This window comes from Schistosoma mansoni, assembly GCF_000237925.1.
Source record: "Schistosoma mansoni, WGS project CABG00000000 data, supercontig 0080, strain Puerto Rico, whole genome shotgun sequence".
Classification (NCBI taxonomy): domain Eukaryota; kingdom Metazoa; phylum Platyhelminthes; class Trematoda; order Strigeidida; family Schistosomatidae; genus Schistosoma; species Schistosoma mansoni.
The window spans coordinates 863,665-875,850 of NW_017386030.1; the positions used below are offsets into that span (position 1 = coordinate 863,665).

Consider the following 12,186-nt stretch of genomic DNA (forward strand, 5'->3'; position numbering starts at 1 on the left):
AAAAAAATTATTACAGGTGACAAAATGTTTGTTCATTCGCACTTGAGCACACACTTTCAAAGACAAATTCACCAATCACCAATTGCTAAATTTTTTTCACATCCTTCATTTTCGAAAAAAAGGGTGGTAGGGAATAATACAAGCCGTGATTCTAATGTCAACCCTGCTTACTATGTGATGAGATATTAGCGATATACATTTGCAACAATCTGATCATACATATACTTGTTAAGAACGTTTATATATAAAAATAAAAGGTCAACTACACTGATGATGGGGGTTAAGAATAGACAAGGATAATAATAATAATAGTGTGAAAACAAGTTGAAACCTAATCACTATGGTTAATAAGCCAATATTACCAGGGTAGGTTTAAGGTGGGAACAAACTGTTTTTGAGTACAAAAAGGGGGTTTGCATCTTCGGTATGGCTAAGGCTTCAATAAACTTTAATATACGCTCTTTTACACTTTCATACAACACTACAAAAGCTGAGTTAAAATCAATCTTATGACCTGTTTCGATTATGTTTGGCAACAGACGATGGTGGCTGTTTATCCTCTACTCTTATCGGGTCATTTGATTCTATTTGTTTCTGTAAATGTTCACACACCCTAATTTTCAGACCACGATTGCTCCTCCCTATGTATGTGTGACCACACACACATTTAAATTGGTAAATACAGTGGGATGTGACACAATCATTTTTATGTCTTTTAGGTTTTGAATGAAGCATGGACCTCGTTCTTTCTTTGATAATGACTTTAACTGCACAATATGTTTTGTTGATGACTGATTTAGGCCTTTGTTTCAATATAAGGCTATTTGAATCACCTCTAAATGGTAAGGTGATGCAGACAGGCTTTTCTTCCATCAAGGCTACAGTAGGTCTCACTGTGCCATGCACTGTCAATTGACTCACTCTTTCAACTATGGAAATTACTAGAATGTGTTCAATAAAATATTCTAATTAGTTTTATTAAATGAATCATTTTCATAAGAAGAACAAGTGAAAAGAAAAGTATTTGGGTGTATATCATACTGATTCACTATTAAATTATTTATGTAGTGACAATGATGATCCCAGAAACACACAAACAGACATAGAAATATACATCAATTGTAAACTATACTAAATGAGGCGGTTATTACCAAAAATCATATAAAATATTTATGACCGAAGCAGGTTGTTTGATTAAGGGGCCATACCCGGAAACATTGGCTTGAAGGTCTAATCCACAAGGCAGTGGAGCAACCAGATACAGTCTCATGGTAGCCAGTGGCCAAAAATAAGTTCACGCGCCATTTAAAATATTTATGACCGAAGCAGGTTGTTTGATTAAGGGGCCACACCCGGAAACATTGGCTTGAAGGTCTAATCCACAAGGCAGTGGAGCAACCAGATACAGTCTCATGGTAGCCAGTGGCCAAAAATAAGTTCACGCGCCATTTGTTCGTTCAAGATTCTGGAACCTATGTGAATGTTGTCAAGTGCTATTCACTCTTTTGATGTCTGTCTCCAATTCTTGGCGTATTATGTACTATGATATTCCTATTTTCGCTTTACCATGTGGATTCCAAGTTGGGGTTTGCTATTACTCACAAGTAGTAGTACAGTAAAAAACATTTTACTGCGATTCGATTAACTCAGATGTAACAACCTTTTAGTAGTATGTATCATGGGTATCTATCAATTTATAGATCCATACTAAATTGAAACAGCTATGAAAGACCTAGTTTGCAATGGTTAATATGAGAATAAAACCAGTATACGTTGTGGACTATCTTCAGAATGAATTCTGTCATCGGAACTTTATTATTCAATCAGCTTCCAGGTCAAAAAGAAATTACGAAAAGACGTTGGAAGTGGTTAGGAAATACACTGTGGAAATCACCAAACTGCATCACGAGGCAGGCGCTAACTTGAAATGGTGAACGGGAAAGGAAAGGGAAAACCAAGGAACACACTAGGCCGGGAATTGAAACAAATGAATGGCAACAGGAAACAACTGCAAAAGATTGCTCAGAACAGATTTCGATGAGAAATTCTAGTGGGCGGCCAACGCTCTTCCATGAGGGGTAACAGGTGAAAATATATTCAACAACTTAATGGTTAAATCTGCAGTATATTCACCTTCGCGATTTTCAATGGTCACACCTTATAATGTCATTATTAGTACAATACACTAGCGACTAGGATCGATATCGAATTTCCAGAATTCTAATAAGGAGCCGTGTTCAATGGAGTTCAATCATGTTTAGTATGAGGAAATTATCACCAGAAGACAATGGAAGAGGGTCATGTATCACTATGAATTGATAGAACGAAAAGTTGTACACCATAGAATATCGGTTTAGTGGTCTATAGGTTAAGCATAGGTATGCCAGACCGAAGATCCTCGGGCCCGACTTCCAGCTGTGGTTGTGGATGCGCATTACTAAGTAGTTTCATATGAGGAAAAATTGCCCAACAAGCTTTCTATGGTTGTCAATAGTTGTTGTGATTTTTAATTATATCTAACTAATGATGCATAAACTTCAATTCTCATTAACTTTTCACTTACCAGTATCAATTTTCGCTGTAACATGTGAAAAACTACTAGGTGATTGTAAAGTTGACGGTGGTGTAGGTGTACGACTTAATTGTGATGATACAGTTGTCGAATGTTTATGCTGATTTCTTAGTGAACTGTCTGTTGACACCGGTATTGATGTTATTGTTGTTGAACTAATTGCATAACTGGATCGTGATGATGGTAAACGTTTTTTAGGTGTGTTGTTACCACTTGTACTACCATTACTAATACTACTACTGCTACTACCAGCATTTTCTTCTTTTAAATTACTCAATTTTTTGGACGTAGTCGATATATTCGATGAATTACTAGAACGTCTATTACTAATAGTGGTATTAGTAGACGAAGTAACTGGATGCCAATTTTGTTTACCATCAATATTTACAGTTTTATAAACTCGTCCAATTGGAGCAAATATACCATGTTGGTTTGCACAAGAGAAATATTGTATCTGTGTATAATGAATTGAAGAAGGAAAAAGAAGTTTAGAATTAAACAAAATACGGAACTACGTAATTTGATTGAAATTATGAACCAATTCTAAATTAGACCACTATTGAAAAACTAGAAGCATTGGTCAGTCAGAAAGCTACAACGTAGGACCAGGCACATTTATGCATCGGTCCAAGTTGTCATACATCGTTTGTGCAACAAGATGAACACCGGATTCATAAAAGTAGTTAATTTAGTGGGTGTAGTATATAAAAGATAGGTTGTATATAAGGATATAGTACAGGAAGAAGTACAGATGGGAAGCAGTTTTATTCTCACAATTTAAGGGAAATCATAGAGTGTATACACCTGATCGATTCTATGCCATGTCATACAGAGTCTCCAACCATTGGTTACGATAATCATGCGGACCCCAACCAAGTGGTCCGCATCTACCAACATCGCTCAGACTAGAATTCAGTGAATTCATGCTCTGATGCCGCCACTAACTCTCTTCCAACCATTGCCAATACTAGTCAGCATTGAACGTCGTGGTAATCGGTGTTCAGACATACGTAACACGTGGCCCAACCATCTCAGTCGATGAAGATTCATCACCACATCAACTGATTTACCATCATTTCCTAATACCCTGAGTCTAACCTCACTATTTCTTACCCGGTGATCCCAATATATGCGAGTGATATTTCTAAGACATCTGTGGTGAAATACTAGTAACTTGTGAGTATCTTCTACTCTTAATGGTCATGTTTCACAGCCGTAAAGTAGAACAGAACGAACTGATGCGCAGTATACTCGTCCCTTAATTGATAGACGGATATCTCGTCTTCGCCATAGGTGACGTAAGTTGGCAAAAGCCAAACGAGCTTTTTGAATCCGTGCTGAGAATTCGCCAGACACCAACCCATTAGGGCTGATCAGACTTCCAAGATAAGTGAAGTTGTCCACGCGTTCGACTACTTCACTTCCTATCCTTAGTTGAGGTGTTGACGCAGGCCAGTCCTGGAGTAACAATTTACATTTTGATGGGGAGAAACGCATCCCAAACATCCTGGCATTATTACTCAGTTCTAACAGAAGACTCTGCATTTTGTCAGCGTCTTCACAAAACAGGACTATGTCATCTATGTCATCGATCCCGTGTCACCCAGCTCCACAGTCAGAGACGTTACCACTGAGCTATCCGGGCTGCGACCAACCTCCTGTAGGACTGAGATGTAATCACAATTGATTGATCACTGGGTGGTGATCAATGTAATGCGTGTCAAGTCCTTCTTCAATCAATCCTTCCTTCAATCAATTGTAAATTCGATTGTCCCCACCTGTGTTTTCGTTCTACCAAATTCTAATCTTCTGAATTCTTCATGTCCGTATCCTTTTTCTCTTTCCAAGTTTATGTCACCGTATTATACTCCTTCAATAACTTCTTCAAACCCTTATCTTTCACATAATACTTATACTCTTACTACTTCTACCAATATGGGATTGTAGTATCAGTTGTTATGTTAAGCCCATATACTTCATTCTAGTTACTGGCCAAGCCAATTCACCTATACATTGAGTCATCTTTTGATCTTGTTAATCGATTCGCTTATTAACCTTGACTACCTTGTTATATGAGCGCATGTGTATGTACCCTTCGTATCCTATTCATCATATGTCTGTCATTCATTTTTATCTGACTATAAATATTGAGTAATGCTTGCTCATAATGAGTTGGCTTCCCAGCCATCTCCAATACGCATCATTTTCGCTTTGCTCTCTAGTTGGCTTCCCAGCCATCTCCACTATGCGTCATCTTTGCTTTGCTCGCTTACACTTGCTCATGTGCCCACAGCTTTCTGGTCTGCATCGATTATCAATAAAAATGTTGTTGCCGCTTCCTTTCGCCTTCTGATTTTATACACCGTTAAGATTGGTATAATAACGGTTATCGAAATGAACTATTATCGAAGCACGGCACTACATAACTGGCGAGCCCGACATACGAACGCGCAGCGAAATCGATAACTTCAACGCCACTACAGGATTTGAATCGACAACTTCATCTCTGTGCTAATGTGGTATGGCAACTCGAACTGATGTACGTATGTACGAAGTTCTATGTTGTAACTGACTGACTGTGTTTTCGTTCACTACAGCAGTATTCAATTTTCAAAAATATTTTGATGGGCTTTTTTTCTATAATAAAAACCAGGTGAACATTCATTTAGTATTGTTTGTTTTGTGGCTATCAGGACTCAGTGGCCGAGTGGATAACGCGATGGCGTTTGAAGCGAAAGCTACTGGGTTCGAGTCCCAGAGTAAACATCAACTCTGAGATGCAGGTACATCCAGCTGACGAGTCCCAAATAGGATGGAAAGCGCGTCCTGGATTCCACTGCTAGCCACTATCAATCTTTGCTTACAGGTGAACATTGTAGTGTTCTGGTTAATTCGATTTCTGTAAGCAATAAGTCAATGAATATCATCTGTAGCTATGGAAAATCATATTGAATAGGCTTGATTGACTATAGCGACAGATAGACGTAACAAAATTAACTTAGCAACAAGAAAATAATAACAACCTAAAGGTCGGACATAACAAAATGGAAACATTTTTTTGTTATTTAATACAAGAAAAGAAGACCAAAATACTCACTCCTGCTACACTACCATTATTTCGCCCAACTGGTTCATCTAACTCTACACCAACCCATATACCAGAACCAAATGAAACTGATCCACAGTAACGTAATTTACCGATTCTACCAGAAACACCTGTTGTCAGCTGTGGCTGATTCTTACCACTGGTCTGCATCGCTGAGGATGATGATGGTACGGAATTGCCAGGTGCAATACAAACACGATCGCCTAAAGCTAAACCCATCGATTGTAGGGTAACTTTTGCAGACACAGTAAATTTCTTTGATTGACTTGTTGTAGGACTTTTCACATCATTATTGATATTATTATTATTTAGTGGTTGTTGAATATTGGTTGGTGAACGTTTAGTACGAGGTGATAAGAAACCAGATTCAGCTGTGTGTGTGTGGATCACAATGAAATATTATAAAAAATAAATAGGTAACATGATATCTTATTTCAAATAAATATTGTCAATCGTTTTACAATGAGAAACAAAATTTACATAAACAGATTACAGAATGACTGGGATATACTAGAGTATTATAGGAGAACAATCCAGTGCAGCCTGGTAGTTCTTTAGTTGTCTTTTCCGAATCTTGAAAACAAAGTAGGACGATAACGATTCCTCAAGCCTCACAGTGAATATGGAAATTTTATATCAGGTGCACAGATAATAATTTCCAGACTGCGTTGTGTACTTCTTAAGCTAGGAGAAATTATAGTTCATTAAATCGTGGTGAGCTGAGGATGTAAGATCCCTAGAGTTCACTTGGTAAAAGCCTAATTTTTCTAATTCTGTTTTAAACATTTGAATCTCTTGCTTTTGCCCTAAAACGCCCTAGTAAGGTGGAGAGTGGGGAGAGTCTGTTCTCCCTCTCGAAACACTCTCATATGGCCACGCGTATATAGCCCCTGCCAGGTAAGTCCTACTCACTGCCTTCTCGTGGCGAAGATGTTGTTTACTAAAGTGAGAGGACAAAAAGAGAAACTCCAGCGCTTTACCCGGGTTGGTGGACGCGGAGGGTCTCACCTGATGGACTTGAAAAACCCTGATTCCAAACCAATGGTGCACATTAGCTCCAATATCCTGAGGGAACAAATGACTTATGAACCAATCATTGGTCATCGGCTACCATAGGACTGCATTTCCTTACGTTTCTCCACTTCCTTGGTGATCAGACCTTTAGTTCAAAGGCTCCGGTTGTGGCCTTAAACTTCTTGAACTGAAAGAATTCTTTCGGGTCGCACTTTTTTGTTTCTCCAATTACCATTGTTTTTTCACTACCATACACTAATTTGTGGTCCTTATTGTTGCTTTTTCCTTTAAACGCATCTTACACGCTATATCTCTTCTCATTCTCATTGTTATTGTGTGGCTCTCTCTAGTTAGCTGGGCTGAGACTCATCGGAATAGTTAGCTGATCTAGCCATCGTGTCAATGAGTCTTCGTTTCGTTCGCAGATTAGGAAACTCATCGCTTCAAACATAACATAGTGTCAAAACAATTTTTAACAGACCGTCCACTCTTAATAACATAAGATAACCTCTCTGAAATACGAGCAGAAGTGTATTTATGTGCCTTTTCAGTTAGTCAAAATCAGGAAAAAGTCGAGTAACGTCCTAGTCAATTCGATTTCTCTATCTGTTCCTTTCTTAGCTTTTCAAACTATCAGATCATAGATTATACGAATATTCATTTTGTGAAGCATGAGATACTTCGGAAATATCCACGTTTGAGTATAACAAGTGATACTACTGTCATCCAAAATGGTAATTAATCATCAAAGATATATAAGCCACATTTTCACAACCAAAATAAAAACAGCGTTCACAAAACAAATCAAGAGCATCTCTTAAAGTTTGTTTTGAGAGTACAAGGAAGTATGTTAACATAAAAGTGAATAGTAAGCCTGTTAGATACACCTTACGACATTATAGTGATTCCCAACAACAGGTGGTGCCTACTAGGATAGTTCACAATGATCCACGAAACTTTCACTCTTTATCTTGCTCCCGATATGTGTTTGTTTTTTTCAACAGTATTCTCTAGGTTTACTCTCACTTTTTATCATCGTTACAACACTTCCAAAATTTCATTCTAATATGTTATAGTAATGTTGGTTTAATACATATGTCATAAGCTTTATATTAATGATCCTCGTTTGTCCGAGATTTCAATAGAACTCACTAAATAGATAATACTTTACGATAATATAATACTATCAAGTCTCCAAGACTGTTGAAGTGGTAGCTTAGAGATTGACACATTGATATTTGAAACAAAAGAAATTGGATTACGAATTGTGTCAACGTCAATACTACGAAGTACGCACGTTTAGATGATAAGTGCCAAGAAAGACAAAAGCAACGTCCTGGCTCCCTACTGAAATCCATAATCTATCTATACTAAGAGAAAACTTATAACAAAATGATTGTATCGAGGTGACGTGAACAAGATACATAAATATATACCAGTGAAAAGAGATTGGAACTCAATCTTGAATTTAAGCCATTACAAATAATTATGTGTACGCAGAAGGTTATGTAAAGATTTCCTATAATTTGACAATAATATCAACAAGAAAACTACCGAAGACTTGTCATAGCTAGACAACTATTGGATTGTAGTTTCATACATAACAGTACAGTGTGTATCCTCACAATCTCCACGCGAAATACAAAATAAGATATTCAGATTACAAAAAGAGAGTTCAAAAGAAACCATATTCAACATTCAACTTAGTATTGTTTGTTTGAATCTTCCCATTGATGTTTAGGATTGCAACTGGTCAGTCTCTTATTGGCATATGTGTATACTGTGCGTATTGCCTCGATATAGCCTTAATTTACAAGCATTATGAGCAAAGATGGATAGTGGCTAGCAGTGGAATCCAGGACGAAACGCGCGTCGTGTACAATTTCCTCTTCGAGGGTGTGAGAGAGAGATGAGATGACAATTGGATTACATTACATTTCCAAATGTTTCTTATTATATTAAGACAAAATACTTACCAACTAACCAATCAACTCCATTGTATGTAGACTGTTGCGAATGAGAATTCTCAGTTGGTAAACTTTGATTATTCACATAATCATTAGTAATATGTTCATTTCGATATTCAGTTGAATAATCATTTGAAGTGGTTTGAATGATTTTCTTTTCAATGTCAATATCATCCTAAAACAATAATAATAGCAAGGAGAATATGAATAATCTTAGATATTGTGTAGCCCACAAATACCCTGGTACAGCCGAGAATGGGGAGAGTCCGTTCCCACTCTCCAAATGCTCTCACATGGCCACGTATATATAGCCTCTGCCAGGGAAGTCCTACTCACTGCTTTGTCGTGGCGGGGGTGTTGTCTACGAAACTGGTAGAACGAAAAGTGAATGTCCGGCGCTTTACCCGTGTTGATGGACACGGAAAGTTCATCTACGGGATTTGGAAAACCCTGATTGCAAACCAATGGTGCACATGAGATCCAGGATCCAGAAGTCATTAATGATGTATGAATCAATCGTTGGTCACCGGCTACAAAGAGAATGCATCTCTTTACGATGCTCCACTGCCTTCTGGATCAGACCTTTAGGTCAAAGGCTCAGGGTGTGGCTCCCTAAGAAAACAACCTGCTTCGGTTTGGGCACTCGGGCAGTATCGTAGCCCTTACACAAATCAAATGAGATTTGCGCGGCGCATATGTATCTGGTGTTTCCTTGTACCAATATTAATGTGTTTAAATAAATAAATAGATATTATATAGACAATAATTGAAATGTTTCATTGTTGAACGTTATTTTATGAATAATACTTCGATGGTTAATGCTCTCTGGTGTTAATGGAGGTGATAACAAAGTCAAATACGGTCAAATCAAGACAAAGAATCAATTCATAACGTTTGAGATTTGAACACATAACAACAATAATATGATACAAAGTCATTTACAATGGTATAATGCTATCCAATTTTCACCTTCCTATTCATCATGAATTTTCATTGGCCTCTATTAGGGATACCAGATCCCCAATAATCAAATGGTAAACCTCTTATTTTTGTTGAGAATTTCTCATTTTCCAGTCAAAACGCACATCTTCACCTTCCGATTGTATTTCCCACTTGAAAGGACCTTAAATGACATTAGTTTTTTTCTCTCTTTTAATACGCTATTTTCTGACGTTTCCCAAGGATATTTTCATACTGTATTTATACGCTTGGAGCATCGTTGATAAACAAGGGGGATCGGATGCAGATGTAAAGGCGAGGATTGGCAAAGCAAGGGCAGCATTTCTACAATTGAAGAACATATGGAACTCAAAACAACTCTCAACCAACTTCAAGGTCAGAATCTTTAATACGAACGTCAAGACAGTCCTACTGTATGGAGCTGAAACGTGGAGAACTACTACGGCCATCATTAGGAAGGTACAAGTATTTATGAACAGTTGTCTACGCAAAATACTCAACATCCACTGGCCGGATACTATCAGCAACAGCGTTTTATGGGAGAGGACAAACTAGCTTCCAGCTGAAGAGGAAATTAGGAAAAGACATTGGAAGTGGATCGGACATACATTGAGGAAATCACCAATGTGCATCACGACTCAATCCCTAACTTGGAATCCGGAAGGGAAGCGGAAAAGAGGAAGGCCAAAGAACACACTACGCTGGGAAATAGAAGCCGATATGAAAAGGATGAATAGCAACTGGAAAGAACTGGAAAGGAAGGCTCAGGACAGAGTTGGATGGAGAATGCTGGTGAGCGGCCTATGCTCCTCCACAAGGGGTAACAAGCGTAAGGAAGTATTTATACGCTTGAGTTGTGTGCTTATTTGTTCGTGTGTCCGGGTCGCTTTTGGAATATACATTTCCCTCGATTGAATCAAGTCTTCACCCTCTAGTTAACAGGGTTGAGGGGTAGTTGAATAATTTGGCTTCTCCTGTTGTTGCGTTGCTGACCTTCGTTCCGTTTGCCAGTTTTAGGTCACATCATAATCTCTTCAAAACGTAGCATCTTCACATACCTACCTTTTCATTTTATCTTTTTGAACAATGTGTGCAATGTTTAATACTTCTCATTATCATTGATAATAAATTATTTCGATCTGTCTTGGAATTCAGTCAGTCAGTCACAACGCAGAACTTCGTACGTTCGTACATCAGTTCAAGTTGTCATACCACATTAGCACAGAGATGTAGTTGTCGATTCAAATCCCATAGTGGTAAAAGTAGTAAGAGTATAAGCATTAATCAGAAAGATTAGGGTTTGAAGATGTTATTGAAGGAGTATATCACAGTGAAATAAATTTTTAAAAAGTATAGGGACATGAAGAATTCAGATTCGAATTTGATAGAATACAAAGAGGGAATGCACCTTCGCCATTGCAAACGATTTTGAGCCATGTCATTCAAGGTCTCTAACCATCGATTGCTATCATCTCGCGAATCCCAACCAGATAATCTACACCTACCAACATGGCTCAGTCCACTTGTCAGTGACTTCATGGATTTGTGCCGGTCTGGCCGCCTCTAGCTTTCTTCCAACCTACTCCTATACCATGAAACATTGCACGTCAGGGCAGTCGGTAGTTGGGCATACGTAACACGTGTCTTGGAATTCAGCTTCTTTTATTCATCTTAATGTCTCAAGTTCACTACAATAAACGTAAGCTAATACGATACATCTTATTTCAAGTTCGAAGTTATTGATTACTGAATGATAAGTGTTCAATCTATCAAATGGTTACCTCACAAGATAACACTTTATATCTTATTTATTTACAATGAGCCAAGTGTATTTTACACCACATTTTTTAATTAGCTCATATAGGTAAAGGACGAACATAATATGACTAGTCTGTATAAGTCAACATTATAATGTACATAAAAGATCATGAGCCTCATATTCTGACTTCAGAAGAAAGAGATAAACTTCAATCTAACAATTCAGTCTTAATTGATTGGTAGGTAGGAAACGTGAACGTGTCATATATATACCGACTTACAGTTTGTTGTGGAGATGTTGGACGAAGTAATTCAGCCAATAAATCTCGTAGTGTACACAAAGGCTCTGGAAGTTGACCTGAAGGCGGTAGACATTCTGAAATAATAATAATTGATATGGTAAGTTTCTAAAATTTCCACATCGCAGATTAAAACAACATACATCAGCAAACAATATTGTTTTATATTAGATCCTCACCAGACTTTAATCAAATATACAGTGGCTCCTTCAGTCAGACGTAGTTAATAAAGCCGGTAGGCCCTTCTGGATAAAAGGCTTACATTGAGAAACGAAACAACTATAAAGGTTCAATAGTTGTTTTTGTAAATTTTTCTTGTCTTTGGTTTTACTACCTGTCTAAAGCATGTTGACCATCGGTTTTAGTGACGAGATTGAACCCAAAAACGGAACTAGTAGGAATACGACAAATCACTTCAATTGACCTATTTCTGTCTATACATGATCGTTATCGATGAAGTGTGATATAAGAGAACTATGCATTGTTTTGACGAAACCTTTTCTCAGCCAC

General features: G+C 37.7%; 1 protein-coding gene and 1 non-coding gene across 2 annotated transcripts in view; one reads left to right on the forward strand and one right to left on the reverse strand.

Annotated features, from left to right (window-relative positions):
* Smp_133390 (restin-like) overlaps positions 1–12,186 on the reverse strand; it is a 46,260-nt gene that overhangs the window by 6,956 nt on the left and 27,118 nt on the right. The window contains exons 15-19 of the mRNA XM_018790504.1: positions 11,659–11,753; positions 8,669–8,834; positions 5,670–6,049; positions 2,846–3,026; positions 2,564–2,692 (exon numbers count right to left, since the gene is read on the reverse strand). Coding sequence (XP_018646234.1) covers positions 2,564–2,692; positions 2,846–3,026; positions 5,670–6,049; positions 8,669–8,834; positions 11,659–11,753 — 951 coding nt within the window. The remainder of the gene's footprint in view (positions 1–2,563; positions 2,693–2,845; positions 3,027–5,669; positions 6,050–8,668; positions 8,835–11,658; positions 11,754–12,186) is intronic.
* On the forward strand, positions 5,267–5,338 carry Smp_tRNA_01567_Pseudo_TTG.1.1. The gene has a single exon. It is a non-coding gene (tRNA).